Genomic DNA, 20,632 nt, shown 5'->3' with positions numbered 1-20,632 from the left:
ACACTCACACTCACACTCACACACACACACACACACACACACACACACACACACACACACACACACACACACACACACACACACACACACACACACACACAATCAACTTAAAGGATCCCAGTAGGCTGTCTGCCCTCCACACTGGAACAACAGGATTAAGAACTGGGGGAAAAAAGGAATGACATGGGAACTCCATCGGCCTGCCCCCCCCCTCAGCCAGACATCCCCCCTTCGGTCTGACCCCCCCCCCCCCCCCTCAGACTGACCCCCACCTTCAGCCTGACATCTACGACAAAAAAACAAAACTCCACTTTGAGCTCACGAGATACAGAGCTGGGGTTCTTGTCAGAGACACATCAGAGCAACGAGCATGAGCTCTGGTTTCTAACACACACACACACACACACACACACACACACACACACACACACACACACACACACACACACACACACACACACACACACACACACACACACACACACACACACACACACACACACACACACACATACACACACACACACACACACACACACACACACACACACACACACACACACACACTAGGAGCAGTAAATAATAGCACAGTTTAGACCAGACAATATTACCCCATTGCACATACGTAGGATGTCTAACTCTGTTTCTCACACTGAAAAGAAACATTCTTCTCATCATGCATGGTACAGTAAGAGATGAAAAACTGCTTAATTCACTTGCAGCACACACATTCAGACATAGTCTCATATTTCTCTCTCTCTCTCTCTCTCTCTCTCTCTCTCTCCCTCTCTCTCTGCCTCTGTCTGTCACTCTCCTCTCGCGGCTGAAATGGAAAAGAGTTGTTAAAGGAGGAGGGCTGCGAGCGGAGACCCTGTCGTACAGTACTTCCCTACTTGTTACTCTGTCTCCCCTCAGCACCCACCCACCCACACGGAGGCTCACCCTGCAGGATCACGCATGCATTGCTGCTCTTACCTTTCATAGCTGAAATCACAAAATACATCATTAAGCTCCGAGTCCATATAGAGAGCACTATCGCCCGCACAAAGCCTCCCACTGCTGTCTCAGCAGCAGCAGCCGGCCAGCACAGCTCTGCCTCTGAGCCTCCTGAGCATGACCACACCACCATCCATGTGACTGTGACATCATCAGTGTTCATGTCCGCCCCGCTCCCCGCCCACAAGCCTTTGATTGGCACAGCATGCAGCCAGTAGGGGCGCAGGGAGCTCAGGCAGGGAAGCTGGCTCCTTTCTCTCTCTCTCTGTCTCTCTCTCACTCTCTCGCTCTCTCTCTCTCTCCACTGATTACAGTCAGAGCTTCTTGTCTGGCGGCTTGCTAGACATAGCACACTCACTCTCACTATCTTCTCCTGCTTATCTTCTGGTGCGAGGAGGAAGTCATAACCAGCACTAGGAGACAGCTGTACTACTACATGGCACTGTCTCTGTCTCTCTGTCTCTGTCTCTGTCTCTCTCTCTCTCTGCTCCTAAAATGGTGCAATGTGAATATGAAAGTAAGATAGGATATGGAGTAAGTATATGGAATATATATTTCCAACAAAGGTCCTGTAGAACAGCGATGATAAAAAAAAGAGAGACATCTTTCTGTAGAACACAGGGCTTAAAGAAGAGACGACTTTCAGCGAAACAGGGATAAATGGAGGTGAAGACAGGAGATGGGGTGGTAGAGGAGAGAGGCTGTGTGTGATTTTCCTGTGGTTCAGTGATAGAAGTAGCCTCTCTCCTGCCCCTCCTATCTCTCTCTCTCCTCTCCTCCTCCGTCTGCAGATATGAGCGATCAGTGTGAGGCCAGATGTCGCAGAGCAGCGGTGGTCCCTCGGCAGTGTGGCGGAGGATGAGCGGAGCCTCTGACCCTCGTCCACAGGGGCCACGCGCCTCTCCCCTCCCCTCCGACTGCTCGCAGCCCCATCCTCCGACAGGTGAGGAGAGAGAGATAGAGACCAAAAGGGTTTGGGATGATCCCCTCCGCCCCGCGGCGACCAGAGGATGACTTTCTCTCTCTCTACCCCCAGCCCACCCCCGCCGTCACCCTCTCATGCCCCTGTTGCTCGGCCCCTGCTCTCTCCTTCAGTCTCCCTGCCTCTCTGTCTCTCTCTCCCCCTCCTCCCCCCTCACTCTCTCCCCTCGCTCATCCTCTCTCATATGATAATCTGCTCCGATTCCTAACCAGCTGGCTCGCTCTGATACAATATTCTGGTTTCAGTGCAATCCGCCTCGGCCAATAGGCAACGTTGCGTTTGGAATCGCTGAAAATAAGCCGGGACACTCGTCTCTCTGGCTCAAGACAAAATATGCGACCATCGACGACAACATTGGACGCCGTGCGGTTTTCTTAAGGCCTGAATGGAATTCAAGACGTAAACGATCAAAATCGACACCTTTTCAATTCAGAGTGTCCCTCTATTTATAATAAAAAACAATTATGGCACAATTAAGACACAGTTATTGTTTTTTTACACTACAATTACATTAAATTACAATAATAGCAATACACAATTACTTATAACAATTCAATCGCTACCCACTTTTCTTTTCCCTCATTCACACGCCATTCATTCCATGTGCTCGACTGCCTTCGATTATTAGATTTGTTTTGCTCACAGGAATAAAGGAATCCACAACCACATACGATATGCAAATGAGGACCCTATCGCTGGCACTATAAATCTACCAAATTACCGTGTTTCATTAGGAACTCGATGATACATTAGACTAAACACAAACACAGTTACCTCAGGTTGTCATCGCACACACCTGTCTCAATGAACAAATATCAGCGCCTGATAACATCCAGCAGAGCGTGCCGGGATATGACTAGGGGGGGAGGGGGACCCGGGCTCTGAAGAGTTGTCGAAGTCGACGCACAACAGAGGAGGCTGGACTCTAAACCACAAGGCCCCCCGCTGGAGTTCACCAGACACGGCAGGGCCTGAGGCCCATGCAGAGCCCAGGTTAAACTGCCACTCTCTGTGGTCAGCAAAGTGAAGCTATAACCACAGTATCAATCAGTCTAGCAGCAACCTCTCTCTCTCTCTCTCCTCTCTCCTCCTCTCTCTCTCCCTCTCTCTCTCTCACCTCTCTCCCCTCCTCTCTTCTCTCTCCCCTTCTCTCTCTCTCTCATCTCTTCTCTCTCTCTCTCTCTCTCTCTCTCTCTCTCTCTCTCTCTCTCTCTCTCTCTCTTCTCTCTCTATCTCTCTCTCTGTTGCACTGCTGCTGTGCTGTGAGATCTTGTTTATAAAACAGCATGGCTTGGCCTCCGGGCTCCCCCCCCCCCCCCCCCATCTGACCCTGTACATGCACGTACACACGTACAAAGTGCACGCATGCACGCACACACACACACACACACACAAACACACACACACACACGCACGCACACACACACACACACACACACACGCACACACACACACACACACACACGCACGCACACACGCACACACACACGCACGCACACACACACACACACAAATACACCGCATAGACATGCATGCATGACCAAGATAGCAGAGTTTAGTCTAGCCGCTTTGTTATCATGAGAGCATCAGAGAGGAGGGAAGTTTCTACTGTGTGTGTGTGTGTGTGTGTGTGTGTGTGTGTGTGTGTGTGTGTGTGTGTGTGTGTGTGTGTGTGTGTGTGTGTGTGTGTGTGTGTGTGTGTGTGTGTGTGGTGTGTGTGTGTGTGTGTGTGAGTGAACTGGGGGGGGAGTAGTGTGCAGGTTTTGACAGAGATTGCTTGCGTGCAGTCTGTGTGGTGGTGGGTGTGTGAACAGTTTACAACAAAGTTGTAAAAGGTTAGGGAGGATTTTTCCAAATCTCTTCTCAGGCCACATTCAGCCAGGTATAAATAGTCAGAGTGAAGTCTGTAGATAGAACATCGTTGGTTCATATAGCAGTTTGAATAGTGCAGGAAGAACCTACTGCACCAGTCTGACACCACGACCACACTGCTCAGGTTACTCTGTTTGATAGGCAACAGCACCGACCAGCCAGGTTAGAACAGCCATGGCCACCGTTCTTTCCACCAGCACCGAGCTCTTCCCTGCACAGCAATGGCTTCCTATAATATATGGTAGCGTTATAAAAGCCCAGGGCCACATAAACGTGTCCCCTGAGCTCCACATGACCTGTGACAGTAGCATTGTGTACAAAGCTCTTTAACGAAAAAATTACAAGTGAAAACACCATATTCAGTATAAAATTACCATTTTCTCTCCAAAGTCTCCTTTCAAAACCTCTAGTCGACGAACGCTCTGTGGTGCCACCACTGGTCACCAATACGATCACTTGACCTGACAGGCTGACAGGCGTTCGTCGACTGGAGGATTTTGAAAGGAGACTTCGGAGAGAAAAGGGTAACTTTATACTGTATTTCAGCAGCGGCTTGTGTTTTCACCTCACCGGTCTTTGTCGAGACTCTTTGAGATTTCTGTTGACACAATGTGAACTTGCAATTATTAGTTAGGACGAGTTTTGACTTAACCCTCAGAATGTGAGGCGGGTTGTTATAGAGCTTTGTATATAATGTAATGCATACAAAGCTTGTCAATAGAACTACTGTGACAGCAACACAGATACACCCATTAGGGTATTGATTAAGCCACCGAAGCCACTGACAAGTAAAAATTCTGTGTATGAATGCGGTGATGTCTAATAATCAATATTCTCATTGAAGTCAATGTAGACTGAGATCATCGTTCCTTCCGTCACCTGATTCCAGTGAACACATTCCTATACCACTGACGTGATGATTGATTGTGGAACGCAGCTCCATGGATCATGGTTACCCGGCGGCCATTTTGCTCTTACGTCATGCTCAGCTTGGGTTCTTCTAAACCCTGTTCCCACCTGGAACAGGTAAGCACAAAAAAAAAGTCTTGCTACAGCTTCGAGCACACACACACACACACACACACACACACACACACACACACACACACACACACACACACACACACACACACACACACACACACACACACACACACACACACACACACACACACACACACTATATACAACCATACATACATATACACACACACACACACACACACACACACACACACACACACACACTATATACACCATACATGCATACATATATGTACACACACACACACACACACACACTATATACAACCATACATACATATACACACACACACACACACACACACTATATACACCATACATACATATACACACACACACACACACACACACACACTATACACCATACATGCATACATATATGTACACACACACACACACACTATATACAACCATACATACATATACACACACACACACTATATACACCATACATGCGTACATATATACACACACACACACACACACACACACACACACACACACACACACACACACACACACACACACACACACACACACACTATATACAACCATACATACATATACACACACACACACACACACACACACACTATATACACCATACATGCATACATATATGTACACACACACACACACACACACACACACACACACACACACACTATATACAACCATACATACATATACACACACACACACACACACACACACACACACACACACTATATACACCATACATGCGTACATATATATACACACACACACACACACACACACACACACACACACACACACACACACACACACACACACACACACACACACACACACACACACACACACACACACACAGACACACACTGTACTGCAGGAGGGCTGGACTGAAAACAGGCCCGGTGCGACACTGAATTTCTCCATAAACAGCGAGGCCCAGTCAAGTGTCTCACACTCCTCTCTGATTAATCCAAGCACATGTATTTATTGTAAACAAGCCCGCTGGAATGGAATTGACACGAGAAGAGACACAGTGGAGGAGAGAGGACCGGAGCTGATAATGGTCTCATTAGCAGTCTGTCAGTAGTCATCCCACGCACCGGCTCCCCGTGCAGCTGATCCACCTTAACTCCTAGCGCTCTGGACTGGACCAGCATACTCCTGGGCCCACAGTCCTGCCTTGCTCCTGGGCTCCAGACATTTAGTCAGGAACTTCCCTCCTTCTGTGTCTCCAATCACAGGAAACGTTTCATACAGAACCGGCGGTAGTGTGTGTGTGTGTGTGTGTGTGTATGTGTGTGTGTGTGTGTGTGTGTGTGTGTGTGTGTGTGTGTGTGTGTGTGTGTGTGTGTGTGTGTGTGTGTGTGTGTGTGTGTGTGTGTGTGTGTGTGTGTGTGCGCGCGCGTGTGGGGGGGGGGGTACTCCTCACCAGAGCCACCTGGGTACCATGGAGAGCTCTACCGCAAGCCATAGAATTAACCAGGTCCAACAGACCCCCCCATGAAAACAATACAGATCAATTTAATATAAATGCCAAGGATTGGAGGGCATAATATGAGAACCATAGTAGCACCGGCCCACACCAGACAATCATAAACCAATTTAAGGCCATTCCAGGCAATTTCCTTGGGTTTCCACTCGTGGGGAAGACTTCAATAAATCACACAGACTACAAAGGGAATATCTATTTCAGTGAAAATAGAGGACACTATCGGGTTACTTTCAGAGGAGTGTGTGTGTGTGTGTGTGTGTGTGTGTGTGTGTGTGTGTGTGTGTGTGTGTGTGTGTGTGTGTGTGTGTGTGTGTGTGTGTGTGTGTGTGTGCGTGTGCGTGTGTGTGTGTGTGTGTGTATGTGTGTGTGTGTGGGGGGGGGGTTAAAGGACCAATCAGTGATCCAAAGCATAAACAAATAGGCGGCTCCATCACCAACGATAAGAATCAGCAACAGATACACGTGTTTATCCTCTAGTTCATCTGACGGAGCTCTTGATACAAGACAACAGGTAAATATACTATATAAATAAAGTGTGAAATTGTATTCGCTGTATTTGGTGGCCATAAAGGTTTTACTACGTTGGTTAATGTTTGTAAACATCGGAGTGAAATATAACTATATTCTGCTCTCTGTGACGTGTTAACAAAGTTCCCAAAAAACATATTTTCCATCTACGGATCAAACTATTCAAGAATGTGAATATACCACACATTACCATTATGTGAATATACCACACATTACCATTATGTGAATATACCACACATTACCATTATGTGAATATACCACACATTACCATATGTGAATATACCACACATTACCATTATGTGAATATACCACACATTACCATTATGTGAATATACCACACATTACCATATGTGAATATACCACACATTACTATACATGAATATACCACACATTACCATTATGTGAATATACCACACATTACCATATGTGAATATACCACACAAAACAAATAAATAATAAATACTCAGACTGGGCCTTTAAAGGCAGGTTTAAATAAGACCGGGGAGAGTGGAGACACGTACATCATCATGCCTGAGCTGCACAGTGTCGCTACAGGAAAGGCTGTTAACTCATTACGGGTAATGGTTTTTCCATGGAGCAGCAGTGTGTGTCTCAGTGTGTGTGTGCCTCAGTGTGTGTGTGTGTGTAGCGAGGCAGCAGCTGTAGGTAGAGTGTGCTGCTCTCTGACAGACTGATACACAATGACAGTCTGATCAGAGAGGGCGCTGTATTAGTGACTATATACTGCCTCTCCCATATGCACTGCCCCCGGCCAGCTCAGCAGCGTGCTCACACACACGCAGGCAGAGAAACACACACGCAGAGAAACACACGAACACACGCAAACATGGACACATAAGCGCACGTACACACAAGCAGACACACGTACATACATGCACATGATTGCGTACACACATGCACACACACATATACATGCCGTTATAAACAAACACAAACATGCACACATACATATTGTACATGCAAATGTGAACACGCGCGCGCACGCGCGCGCACACACACACACACACACACACACACACACACACACACACACACACACACACACACACACACACACACACACACACACACACACACACACACACACACACACACACACACACACACACACACACACACACACACACACACACACACACACACACACACACACACAGTATTTATAGAACAACAGGGCCAAGAGCAGGATATATAAAAGCCTATCATTCCTCTATAGATGTAGTATAAAGTTACACCTGTCAACTGCAGTGTAATCAAATAGTCAACAGCACAATAGTTACAGTGAAGCTTGACAAGCCGCCTCGCACTGTTCCGCTGCCACAGTTATTTATGGAGTCGAGCTGTAATTCTATTTATTTTTTATTTTTTGCTCGTATGCGCTTATTTAATCTTTTGATTGATGGATAACAGCGTCCAGTATCTCTAAATCAATCGATACAAATTGATTAGTCAAAGAAAATGTTTCAAGTCTCCGCGGAAGCCGATTTACCTTCCAAGCCACTGATCACATTCCTGGCGGACGTGAAGGCCGGCTCCAAATCGTTTAGACCCTTCCAGGTGAGATGGACACGTTACACAGGACACCGTTTGATTATCACTATAGTTCTTGAAAACATGACCCCCCGCCCTTTTCCCCCTTTAAATTATTATTATAATTTTTTTTACAAAGATTGTCATTTGATTGATTTGAGTAAATGTGATATCACTTGGCTCATGAGTGGAGAGTGTGGCATGTGGTAAAATAGATCATCACCACTGGTACAGAGTTATTATATGCATATCATGTTATGCTTGTGAGACAAACAAAGCATAAAACATGTTTCCAATAGATCAATAGCAATCAGATTTAACAATGAATTGTTCATCTCTTTTATGTGAGGCTGTCCTTGGGGACAGAGAGAGAGGAAAGTGATAGGAGGCTAGAGAAGGAAGGAGTGAGAGAGAGGAAGAGAGAGAGTGAGAGGGAGAGTGAGAGGAAGAGAGGGAGAGAGCGAGAGGAAGAGAGATAGAGGGAAAGAGAGAGGAAGAGGGAGAGAGGAGGAGAGAGAGATAGAGGGAGAGAGAGAGGGAGAGAGATAGGAGGAGAGAGAGAGAGAGGGAGAGAGAGAGGGGGGAGATTATCGCAGGCATGGCAGCTTGTGTGAGAGGCTTAGCCCGGCTAGGCGGGGAGGTGGAACCCTGTGAATTCTAATGAACTGGCAGGTTCTCCCCCAAACCAGCTCCATCTCCGCGCCGCGAGAGGACGACAGGAGAGAAGGAGGAGGTGATTAGGGAGGCGCGGTCCCCTCCATGGCAAACCAAACAGAGCAGGTCATTTTCCCCGTGATAATTATGGCCATAACCAGGCATGAGCGATTGATAATAGGCCTGCTTATTCTTCATGTGCTGCGGAGGCAGGAACTGAAGCTGTCTGGGGGGGGGGGGGTTCTTCTCCTCTGGCTGGGTGCGACTCCGGGATAGAGGAGCAACGGCTGCTGAAAAGGGCAGCGGGGGAACTTGGCCTTTGAGGGAGAAGTTAACGAATGAAGTTCATTATTGAGGAACATACCAGAGAGACCCCCCGGAGTGGGTGATGCATTACCCAGCCTCCAACCTACACACACTCCCCCAACATCACCCGCACGGCCCCACATCAACTCTGGGGGAGGTAGGCGTCTAAACTAAAATAGTTAACCTTCTGGCTCGAGGCGGGAGAATATAAAAGAGAGGAAAACAGAGGAATAAACAGGTAGAAAAGAGTTTTTCTTTCTAGATTTAGTTTGAACCAAGATTATTATATCATTTTTTTTATACTCACTCATGATCCCCCCTCCCCCTCCTTTATACTCATTGTGCAGTTGTACTATTCCGCTGTAAATGTGACTAATGAGGCGCCGCCTTGTCCTGTGCGCCTGTGCCGTGCAGACGGCCTCAGAAGAAAACAGTTTTAGCTTAAACTAACACACGTTTAATGTTCCCCGCGTCTTCAGGTAATGGAGCCGCCCCGGTGAGGCAGTCCAGGACAACGCCAGCGTAGATTACTCTCATTTATTACAACAAAAAAGGAGCGCTAGCTACTCAAGCGTGAAAGTTACTTTTCCCCAAGTTTCCAGAGGAGAAAAAAAAATAAAACAAGCGACCCAATCAAGATTGAGGGAGATCTTCAGGCTATGGCCCGATGTGCGATCCTCACCCCCCGCCCCCCCCCCCCCCCCCCCCTTCACACAGGGCCTGGCTAGATCTGAACGGGGTGGATGGGACTGAGGAGCCCTCTTAGCGAGCGCGCACGCTCTCTCAACACTTTCACTGTTGACTTATGAGGATGCCATGGGTGCCGGGGAGTGATTCATCACTGGGTGTGCTCCTCTTGCACCCTCACACATTAGTAATGTGGTCCGCCGAGGAGGAGTCCTGTCATCAGTCTGTACCTGGACCCTCTGAACAAGGTAGGTCAACAGGAGGCAGCAGCGCCTGGCCCACTTTTAGTCTTTCACAGCACCTTAAAGTTTCCTCTGGCTGCGCCACAGCTGGGCCCGGCCCGACAGGCACGTACGTGCACGCCAGCCTGGTCACACACACACACAGTACATCTCCACAGCTGGGCCCGGCCCGACAGGCACGTGCACACCAGCCTGGTCTCTCTCTCTCTCTCTCTCTCTCTCTCTCTCTCTCTCTCTCTCTCTCTCTCTCTCGCTCTCTCGCTCACACGCTCACACACACACACACACACACGCTCGCACACGCACACGCTCACACACACACACACACACACACACACACACACACACACTGGTCTGACCTGTTCAACACATTGACTGTCGATTGGCTAACACACTGCCTTACTGTGCAAGCGGTTTGCAGAACATATTGTGCATTTTTATTCAGTATTAACTTAGGGTCTTAACACTTTCTGCGCCAGACCCGAGGATAGTCGGGTTAACTCGCCAGCGGTTGAGCGCCATACCCAAGTATAGTCGGGTTTTCATCATTATTTCTATTAATTTCCAGCTCATGGACCTCGGTGTTACCATAGGAAATCATTCTGAGATCGCTAGAGTGCAATACCTGCCGCATCCTGCTAGGTGGCAGTATCGCCCACCCTTTGAAACTTTATTGCACACTGTGTGTTACATCTAAACTCCTCCGGGCGCAGAATTTTGGTTCAGGCAAGTCTAGCGGTTCACCAGATCACATTGAAACGCATCCAATGCCCCTCGATGCATGTGTTGTGCCGGATTATGTCGGGGACCCAATGGACACCAATACTGGAAATCGCGATCAGACAATATGAATATTCTTTTTGGGATACCTCCTAGTAAAGGTAAGGACTATATGACATCAATCCTACTTTGATCCAAACATGATTTCACATCGATCACAACGATCATATGTAACATACTCCAAAACGTATGCCGTTGCTAACGATCGAAGCATCAAAAAACAACCCCCCCCCCCCGCTTTCATGCATTCATGATGAAACATAATACCTATTATATACCTTTGAATTGGAAATAATAGCGTGTCCAGACGAGCAACGGCAACACTTTTAGCAAATTTCACGTATTGCTCTATAGCGCCGTTTTCAGGATTTAGCCAGGATCACTCTGAAACTACAATATTCACCACGGTATAACACGCAAACGTATACATGAAACAATGTATTCTTTTTCACATGTTGAACGATGGATAGTTGATGTCAAATGAGCCATACAGGTGCAGCTCGATAAATTTGAATATCGTGGAAAAGTTATTTTATTTCAGTAATTCAATTCAAAAAGCAAAACTCTTGTAGATTATAGGTTCATTACACACAATGTAAAATATTTCAAGCCTTTATTTGTTTTAATTTCGATGATTATGTCTTACAGCTCATGAAAGCCCAAAATTCTGTATCACCAATAATTTTTTTTAAATAGATGTATTTTTCTTTTGTATATAGAAATGTCGGCCTTCTGAAAATTATGTTCATGTATGTTCACTCAGTACTTGGTTGGGGCTCCTTTTGCACAAATGACTGCATCAATACAGCTAAATATATAGACTTTTCCAGGATATTCGAAGTTATTGAGCTGCACCTGTAGTATTGTCTCCACAGCTATAATTGTGAGGATTGGTTCATTCCCCGCCACACGCTCTGCTCCTTTAAGGTACTGTGTTGATTGATGCATTCCCCGCCACACGCTCCGCTCCTTTAAGGTGCTGTGTTGATTGGTGCATTCCCCGCCACACGCTTTTGGAGCAAGTATCAATTCCAGCGCGCACCTGTCATAGTTTTTGATTAGCGCCCCAGAGGCTTTTTATACTGGGACTTCCCTTCAATCGATGTCGGGTCGTTTTGGAATACAACTGCTTTTGCCTGCTTTTTCCCCGTTGCTGTGCCTCGTCTTCTTTCCCTCCAGGACTTTCTGTGGAGATCCGCTGATGAGAACCTTGTTCCCCGTTTGGAGCTGCGCCTCGTTTACCCGCTTTGCGCTTGGGTGAGTTGGAACCAAACCCCTCTGGATTATTCTGTCTGTGTGTGTGACGAACACCGAAGATTATCATTTCTGTTTGCATTTCTTTGCTTGCACTGGACTCAGTTGAAGTGTGTGTTTTGAAGAGACACTGAAGATATCATTTCTGTTTGCACTAAACTCAGCTAACTTGTGTGTTGTGGAGAACACTGAAGATTGTTACTGTTCATTGGTTCTGGACACAGCTAAGGGAGGAGGGAACCACACTGCCTCTGTGTTTCGTTGGACTGTTATTGATATCTCTCTCTCTCTCCGTTTTCCACCTCGAGTTAAAGCCGGGAGTATCTGCAGAGCCGCTACAACGTCAAATACCGATTCCCCACTGCTATCACCAGGAGGATCTGCAGAGCCGCAGAGAACTCTGCCGATGGCAGTCTCCCTTGTTGTTTCATAATTGTTACTTTACCCCTTTTGTGACTCTGTAAATAAATACGCCCTAGTATTTGGCTAACTCTGAACTTCCTGTCTGTGCCGTGCGATTGAGGTCGGTTCAAACCCTAACAATAATATAGAATACGGTATAGATATAGCCCTGCAAACACCGCCACACATCCCTATCTCTTAAAGCGGTGGCCCATTTAGTACAAGGATGTCTTACACCGCTGGCGTCCAAAGTGTTAATATTGTGATAAAATAAAATAATAATAAAATAAAAAGAGAGAGAGAGAGAGATAGAGAGACAGACAGACAGACAGACAGACAGACAGACAGACAGACAGACAGACAGACAGACAGACAGACAGACAGACAGACAGACAGACAGACAGAGAGAGAGAGAGAGAGAGAGAGAGAGAGAGAGAGAGAGAGAGAGAGAGAGAGAGAGAGAGAGAGAGAGAGAGAGCACGAGGCAGAATTCGAGGCGGATCTTCCCAGACTGCCTGAGGGAATTCCGTCACAGGACTGGCTGGTAGTCTGTAACACGGCCTGTTAAGACGTTGTGAGGAACAGACACATGACGGTCTGTCCTTTCATGAAACACAGATAGACACGTTGAGGCAGCGTGACCTTTGACCTCAACGGCAGGTAGAAACACCTACCACAGTGTCCACGTTCGTCATTTTTACTTTCGATTATAGGTATAAAGAGGCAATTTCAAACCAAAACACAGGATTAAGGGATAACGGCGCTCTGTGTCTTGTGTGAGTCAACCTTGATTCTGTAATACAGCACAATGCTCTGGAGCAGCAGATTCCCTTCCCTCCTCTACTCAGCACCACAGTGATGCAATGGCAACACAAGGACACGTAGTGTCATCCATCGCCAAGCGTCGCCGGGCCGTCTCGTACTGCAGCACGGGGGGGTGGAATTATGGGGCCGCCTAAAAACTTGGTATCTCGTGTCTAAAGCCTTAGCCCTTAACCTTAACCCCCAGCTGGACCTCACATTCCATGTCCCCTGCTATTACTGGACGCAGTGCGGTGTGAGATATACAGTTTGTAGTGAGTCTCCGTGTCAGTGTGTGTCCATGTAAACATCAGTATGAAAACATGTAGCCACATGACATCACTATTCGCCATTCAGCACAACAATAGCAAAAGGGCAGAAAACAATAGTGAGTTTTTTTTAGCTGGTGCATATATTTGAGTCATGTTTACTACATAGCCGTAAGACCAATGCAAACACTTTTGAAAGATATAGCTTACTGTAGTCAAGTCAAGTCAAGTCAAGAGTTTTATTTGTCACGGCATACAAGTATACAGTGAAATGCGGGGGGTCTTGCCCGCAACGATTGTGCATAGTACAATAATACAATAATAAGAATCCAAGGGATGAGAATGTGACATTTGTGCAATAATACAAGTCGTAAGAGTAAAGACATAGGTATATGTACATGAGTTTTTCAAATGCATGGTAAGACATGCTAGGTCCTGTGATAGTGCAATACACTGTTAGCTACGGATGGGGCACTGGGTCTTATGTACACTACTATACATGCTTTACTATGTAACACTGTAACACTCACCCTTAACACTTGGAGTGCCAGCCACGAGAAATCTCGTTAGTTCATGCCATGCGTTGAGTTCCAAGAATGAGAAATCTCGTTATTTAATCGTTTTTTTTTTATTATCGATTTCCATTCATTTCATTCATCAATCTAGCCTCACGTTACCAGTGGGGATCTATCTGAGCTCGAACAGGGAAAATACCACCCCCTATCGTCTCTCCGGATGGTATTGCACCCATTGGATTGGACTGAATGAAATGGATGGGAAAAAAATTGTCCGGAATCCACATTTTACTTGTCAGGCATGTAACCGGAGACAATCCCATTCATTGCAGAGCCGCAGAACAGCGTGGAATATGTGTTTCTAGTACCCAGCGTTGGATCAATAAACGCGATCGATATTTGGATTGGCAATCAGGAATTGGAATAATCTTTTTGGAGAACATCTGATCTGAGGTAAGGAATCTATTTTACCTTGGGATAATCAGAGTTTTTTTCACCTATATCTCAGCGTGTCCCATATGTGTGTGTGCGTGTGTGTGTGTGCTGATCAGGAAATAAGATAATAGATTTTTCAGCCCGCTTCTCTAGCGTGCATAAGTACACATATACTATCTATAATCTACCGTATATTTGAAAACGATTCATAAATAGGCAGAAAAATGACAACGTGTTTTGTGTATTCCACTAAAGCGCGATTCGTGCAGAATCACCTTTTTTACTGGAAGTTTAAAAAAACAAGCGTTTTTCAAAATGGTATAAAACGGAAATGTACAGATTAAAAAACAATCCGTTTCGACAATGTTGACTGAAAACAAGTCATTGATAAGCGACGGGCGTATTAGATACATAGCCATAATATAAGATATAGTTTATGCGTTCGCAAATGTGCTCGCCCTCCCATTGACTACAGCGTTGGCACTCAAGTGCTAAATCGTGCGCCCCCTGCTGGCACTCAAAGTGTTAACACTACACCATATTTTAGCTATTTATTACAAAACGATTTGCACTACATCCATACCTAATTTTTGCATTTAGCATTTTTATTAAAACATTTTATGTTTGCATTTTTGTACCTCATTGTCTGCATTTTACTTCATTGTACTTTAGGTTGTACTTTGTATATTTGTATAGTGTTACTTTATTCCTTACTCGCCCCCCCCCCCCCCCCCTGTATGAAACACATCATCAGGGGGTCATACAGAACCAAGCATTTTACTGTAATGTACATGTACTTTATACGTGACAAATAAAACAAAACTTGAAACTTGAGGTAGCGAGGTGCAGTATTAGAGAGCAGTTGCTGTTTGTCAAATGTCAAGCAAATATGGTAGAATGGAAAAAAAGGGAAAATATTTGTTGTTGTGAGAGGAAGAATATTGCCTGTGAGGTATGTTATAAGAGAGATTATATAGTCAAATAGATGATATAGCCTAATGCATTATTAGCTGGTTTGTCTCCACGTACAGAATTGCTCATCACATGAAACACCCGCCAGGACTATTTTAGCAAAGCCCTCTTATAACCAAATAGCCAACTAAATTTAGTTCTGATTCGCCAAATTAGCTGGTTTGTCTCCACAATTCAAGGATCTCCCATCAAGTGAGATACTGTCCCCACCAGGAGCACTTTGGACAAGAATCTGAGCCATTTCACTTACGCTACCAGACACTGTCACTGTTTGTAAACAATGATGATGTTTGATGCATGCACATGTAAGGTGGGCAAACGTGCAAACACACACACAAAACTAAGAACATTTAGTATGATAAAAAGTTGTTATAGAAATGAAAAATATGTGTGTGCTCCATTATCAAAAAGACAAAGGTCATTGTGTGCCCAGCTCCGCTCTGGGATTTTGCACCTCGAGACCGGAGGCTACCGGGGGGTCACAGAAGAGGAGCGGATCTGTATTTACTGTGGTATCGAGAGTTTAATTTGATGTTTTATTGTCCACTATACTAAGAGTTGCGTAAAAAGTTATTTGACAGGTGTAAAAATCTTGAGTTAATGTGGTTTAGTGATGCAGATAGATACACATTTATTTTTGATCATAGGGTTTTTGCACTTGCTGAATATTTAGAGAAAGCTTGGGATAAACACACAAAAATAACATATATGTGTGATGTATTTTGGCCTCTGATAATGTGCATGGTGTAGCTTAGAAACCATGGGAAGTGATTGTTATGTTCAATTGTTGTTTTTGGTGTCTTTCTTATAATCCCGTAAGGGATGGGTCGTCGGACATGACACGAAAAAATAAAATGTCATTCATTCATTCACTCACACACACACACACACACACACACACACACACACACACACACACACACACACACACACACACATTCATGCATATATGCACATGACCAAACATCACGCATCAACCCTGATTTTCAAGCAAATGGAATAAACACAAGGCTGAGCCATCTCTCTCTCTCTCTCTCTCTCTCTCTCTCTCTCTCTCTCTCTCTCTCTCTCTCTCTCTCTCTCTCTCTCTCTCTCTCTCCTCCAAATCACCAAAGAGGCAATAGCGAAACACGGCTCAGAATGTCAGTAACTTAAATATTTAGCTAACATATAAACATTTAATGTCAGTTAAATGTGATGGTGTTCAACCTAATGTAATGTTTTCCTGCCAGGAGTTCCTACCAGGAGTTCCTACCAGGAGTTCCTACCAGGAGCGTAGCCATGGTCTTGAGATGGCTGTAGCCCTGGGTACCCTGTGTGCAGACGTTGTGTGGAAGTATGATTGGCGTTGATATGGAGCTAATGCTCGTGGGCATCCAAAAACACGACGACACCACGTTGGGAGAGAAAGTAATCTACTCTAAAGGCAAACTTCAAGGTAATATCTGCGCAATAGAACTGGAAATAGTACAACGAGGTTTGCAGAAAGCAAAAAAAAAAAGGAAAAGCCAACGTTAATTGATAGTGCAGCGTGTGGTATTATTTATAAGACATCAAAAAAGGCTGCATGAGCTGCCTGGAAATGTTGAAATAATAATTTGGTGAGCGAGAGTGGGGTGGGGGGGGAGGGGGCGAAGCGAAAAGTAAATGAATTAGAATTACGCAGACCTGCACTTTAATGATGGTGAAGAATGAAGTTGATCTTTAAAGTGAGCCACGGCATCATTAGGACGCAGCCGCTTCATCAGGGGGGGACGCCAATTTAGCGAGGAGCTAACCATGCAGGAGGGGCCCCTCGGCGACACAGAACACATTATAAAGCATCATGGTGCCTGACACATCAGCAGGTAGCGAATACACACACACTCCTCCTACTCACTCTTCCTCTCCTTTCCCAATATGCTTTATTTCCTCTCAGCCTGTCTCTCCTATAGCCTAGATTTCTCTCTCTCTCTCTCTCTCCCTCACCCTCTCTTTCCCCTCTCTTCCGCAGACACAGTGAGAATGAAAACCTGCCTTTGATGTCTGGGATCCCATAATGCTGAGACGTGGAAATCCGTGTGGCTGTTATCTCTGTAGAATCTTAATGATAAGGACTCACTTCACAATGGGTTAAACCGCACGCCTCGGTTCTCACACGGCGCAGAAACACAAATTAATAGCAACAGGGAGACGGGAGAAAAACACCCTTTCTGTAATAAAGCGGATTCAACAAAAACAATTGTGTACAATGTGATCAGCACAAATGTCAACAGGAAGGGTGCGATCACCGGGCTTCTTCTTTCTTCTCCGCGCAGACGCTTCTCTCTCTACCTCGTGTTTCCTGAGCCCAACGATGGTTTTTCACAACATCTTTTGTACGAATGTTATCAATCTGACCTGCTCTAATTCATCCAATTCATGAATATGAATATGAATACAGTATAAGGCTTGTGTTTATTATTATATATTTTTTTTAAATGTATTTTCATTAAGAATTATTTTACAACGTACTACACAGCAATCTTGTATATATATTCAATGTCCAACACAGCGTGGTAGCCCCCCCACCCCCCAGAAAATATTACAGTACAGCATTATGGTTATTCTGGAGCTTGGAACTGTGCTTAAGAAATATTCCTGTTCCCAGAATATTATTACAGTGAACATCTTACTCACCACATAGTTTATTCAACAACATTCCGACTGAATAATTCAGGAATCAAATTATATATGTTAATTATAAGCCCCCATTATTCAAACGTGATATCGTAGCATCTGCATTTCCATACCACTTCGTTTTCTATTATAGTTTCAAATCCCATGACGGAAAACTTCTGACAGCGGGGCGGACGGTTTTTCTCTGGGTGTTGTCAATTAAGCCCAAAAAAAAAAAGGAGGACTGATGATTTGTCTGGTGGTAATTATTTCACTGCGGAGGGAAGACAGAGGCCTGCTGTACACGTTGGAGTGTGTGTGCACTCTGTGTGAGGGAGAACAGCCTCTCGTACGGACGGCTGAGACCAAAGAACTCGACGGTGGCACAAGGACATTTAATTACGGCCCCCATCTTGGAGCTTCCCCCGTCAGCATCAGTCAGGATCATATCTGAAGGAGCTCCACGACCTCTGCGTCTGTCGCCCTCCATGAATCAAACCTTTCATTACGCGCTGACACTTCTGTCCCGCGCTGCCTGGACGTGTGTTGCCATCGCGGGAAAGTGATGAGGCATGGAGAAACCTGACGAGTGACGGATAACCTGCGTGTGGCGACGCCTCCGGACCGCTCTGTGTACCTCTCTGTGTACCTCTCTGTGTACCTCTCTGTGTACCTCTCTGTGTACCTCTCTGTGTACCCTGCTCTGTGTACCTCTCTGTGTACCTCTCTGTGTACCTCTCTGTGTACCTCTCTGTGTACCTCTCTGTGTACCCCTCTGTGTACCTCTCTGTGTACCTCTCTGTGTACCTCTCTCTGTACCTCTCTGTGTACCTCTCTGTGTACCTCTCTGTGTACCTCTCTGTGTACCTCTCTGTGTACCTCTCTGTGTACCTCTCTGTGTACCTCTGTGTGTACCTCTCTGTGTACCTCTCTGTGTACCTCTCTGTGTACCTCTGTGTGTACCTCTCTGTGTACCTCTCTCTGTACCTCTCTGTGTACCTCTCTGTGTACCTCTCTGTGTACCTCTCTGTGTACCTCTCTGTGTACCTCTGTGTGTACCTCTCTGTGTACCTCTCTGTGTACCTCTCTGTGTACCTCTCTGTGTACCCTGCTCTGTGTACCTCTCTGTGTACCTCTCTGTGTACCTCTCTGTGTACCTCTCTGTGTACCTCTCTGTGTGTACCTCTCTGTGTACCTCTCTGTGTACCGTGGTGAGTGTGTGGCTGGCTGTGGTCCTGCCCCTTCCGGCTACACCAATTGCTTTTCCTGGCACACCACGCCTCAGCACAGGCACCCCCCCCCCCCCCCCCCCACCTCATACCACTCCCCGACCCCCCCCCCCTACCTCACCCACCTCACCTGAGGCAGCAGGCAGCCAGCAGAAGAGAAATCGCCGGCAGCAGATGGGGGCCACTTACTTGGGCCGGCCCATCCGAGCATTGTGTCCTTGTCACATGTCACTTACTCTTGTTGTTTGCTCTGACAACACTTGCAAGACTGAGGGGCCATCAGTTTGGGACGAGACACAAAGGGACAGGATGAGAGAAAGCTGACGAGGCCTCTCTCTCTCTCTCTCTCTGCTCCGGCTCAGACCTTCTGTAAGACCCGGCACTAGAGAGGAACAAGATTAAGAGCCCACAAAGACCCCCCCCTCCAACCCCACAAAGAGCTGCACCCCGACAGCTCCCCAGCGCCACTCTCTCCTGCCTTTTTAAAACACGCTGGGCCCACGGGAGGCTGAAAAAAAAATTAGGAACTTATGCAAAGAAAGTGCACATACAAAAGGCCATTTGCAATTTTACAAAATGGCAGACATAATGCTTTTACTGAAAAACGAGGACCTGCCATAATGTGCGGGGGAGAGAGAGAGAGAGAGAGAGAGAGAGAGAGAGAGAGAGAGAGAGAGAGAGAGAGAGAGAGAGAGAGAGAGAGAGAGAGAAAAAAGGTACAGTGAGCAAGAGAAGAATGGAGAAAAATCACACTGGCCTGGTTTACGACAAATAGACTCTATTGATTTCCTTCTACAGTGACTGTCCATCCCTCACCGCTGTGATTATACTGACCTATTTCAGCTGTCTATTATGGATTAAACCAAAGTTTCCAAAAAGAAAATATTATTTTCCCACAGAACAAACAAATAGACTAAGATGAAATATAATCTATAGTAAGAGAGAGAGAGAGAGAGAGAGAGAGAGAGAGAGAGAGAGAGAGAGAGA

General features: G+C 45.9%; 1 protein-coding gene across 1 annotated transcript in view; it reads right to left on the bottom strand.

Moving 5' to 3' along the window:
- Positions 1-1,074, bottom strand: part of LOC311245573 (nuclear receptor ROR-alpha A-like) — a 96,865-nt gene extending 95,791 nt beyond the window's left edge. The window contains exon 1 of the mRNA XM_084335466.1: positions 976-1,074. Coding sequence (XP_084191592.1) covers positions 976-1,006 — 31 coding nt within the window. The 5' untranslated portion in view covers positions 1,007-1,074. The remainder of the gene's footprint in view (positions 1-975) is intronic.
- Positions 1,075-20,632: the final 19,558 nt, after the last annotated feature.

Source organism: Notolepis coatsorum, assembly GCF_963971535.1.
Source record: "Notolepis coatsorum genome assembly, chromosome: 18".
Classification (NCBI taxonomy): Eukaryota; Metazoa; Chordata; class Actinopteri; order Aulopiformes; family Paralepididae; genus Notolepis; species Notolepis coatsorum.
Note: the sequence above shows the minus strand (reverse complement) of the source record. Positions and strands in the feature narration are given on the sequence as shown.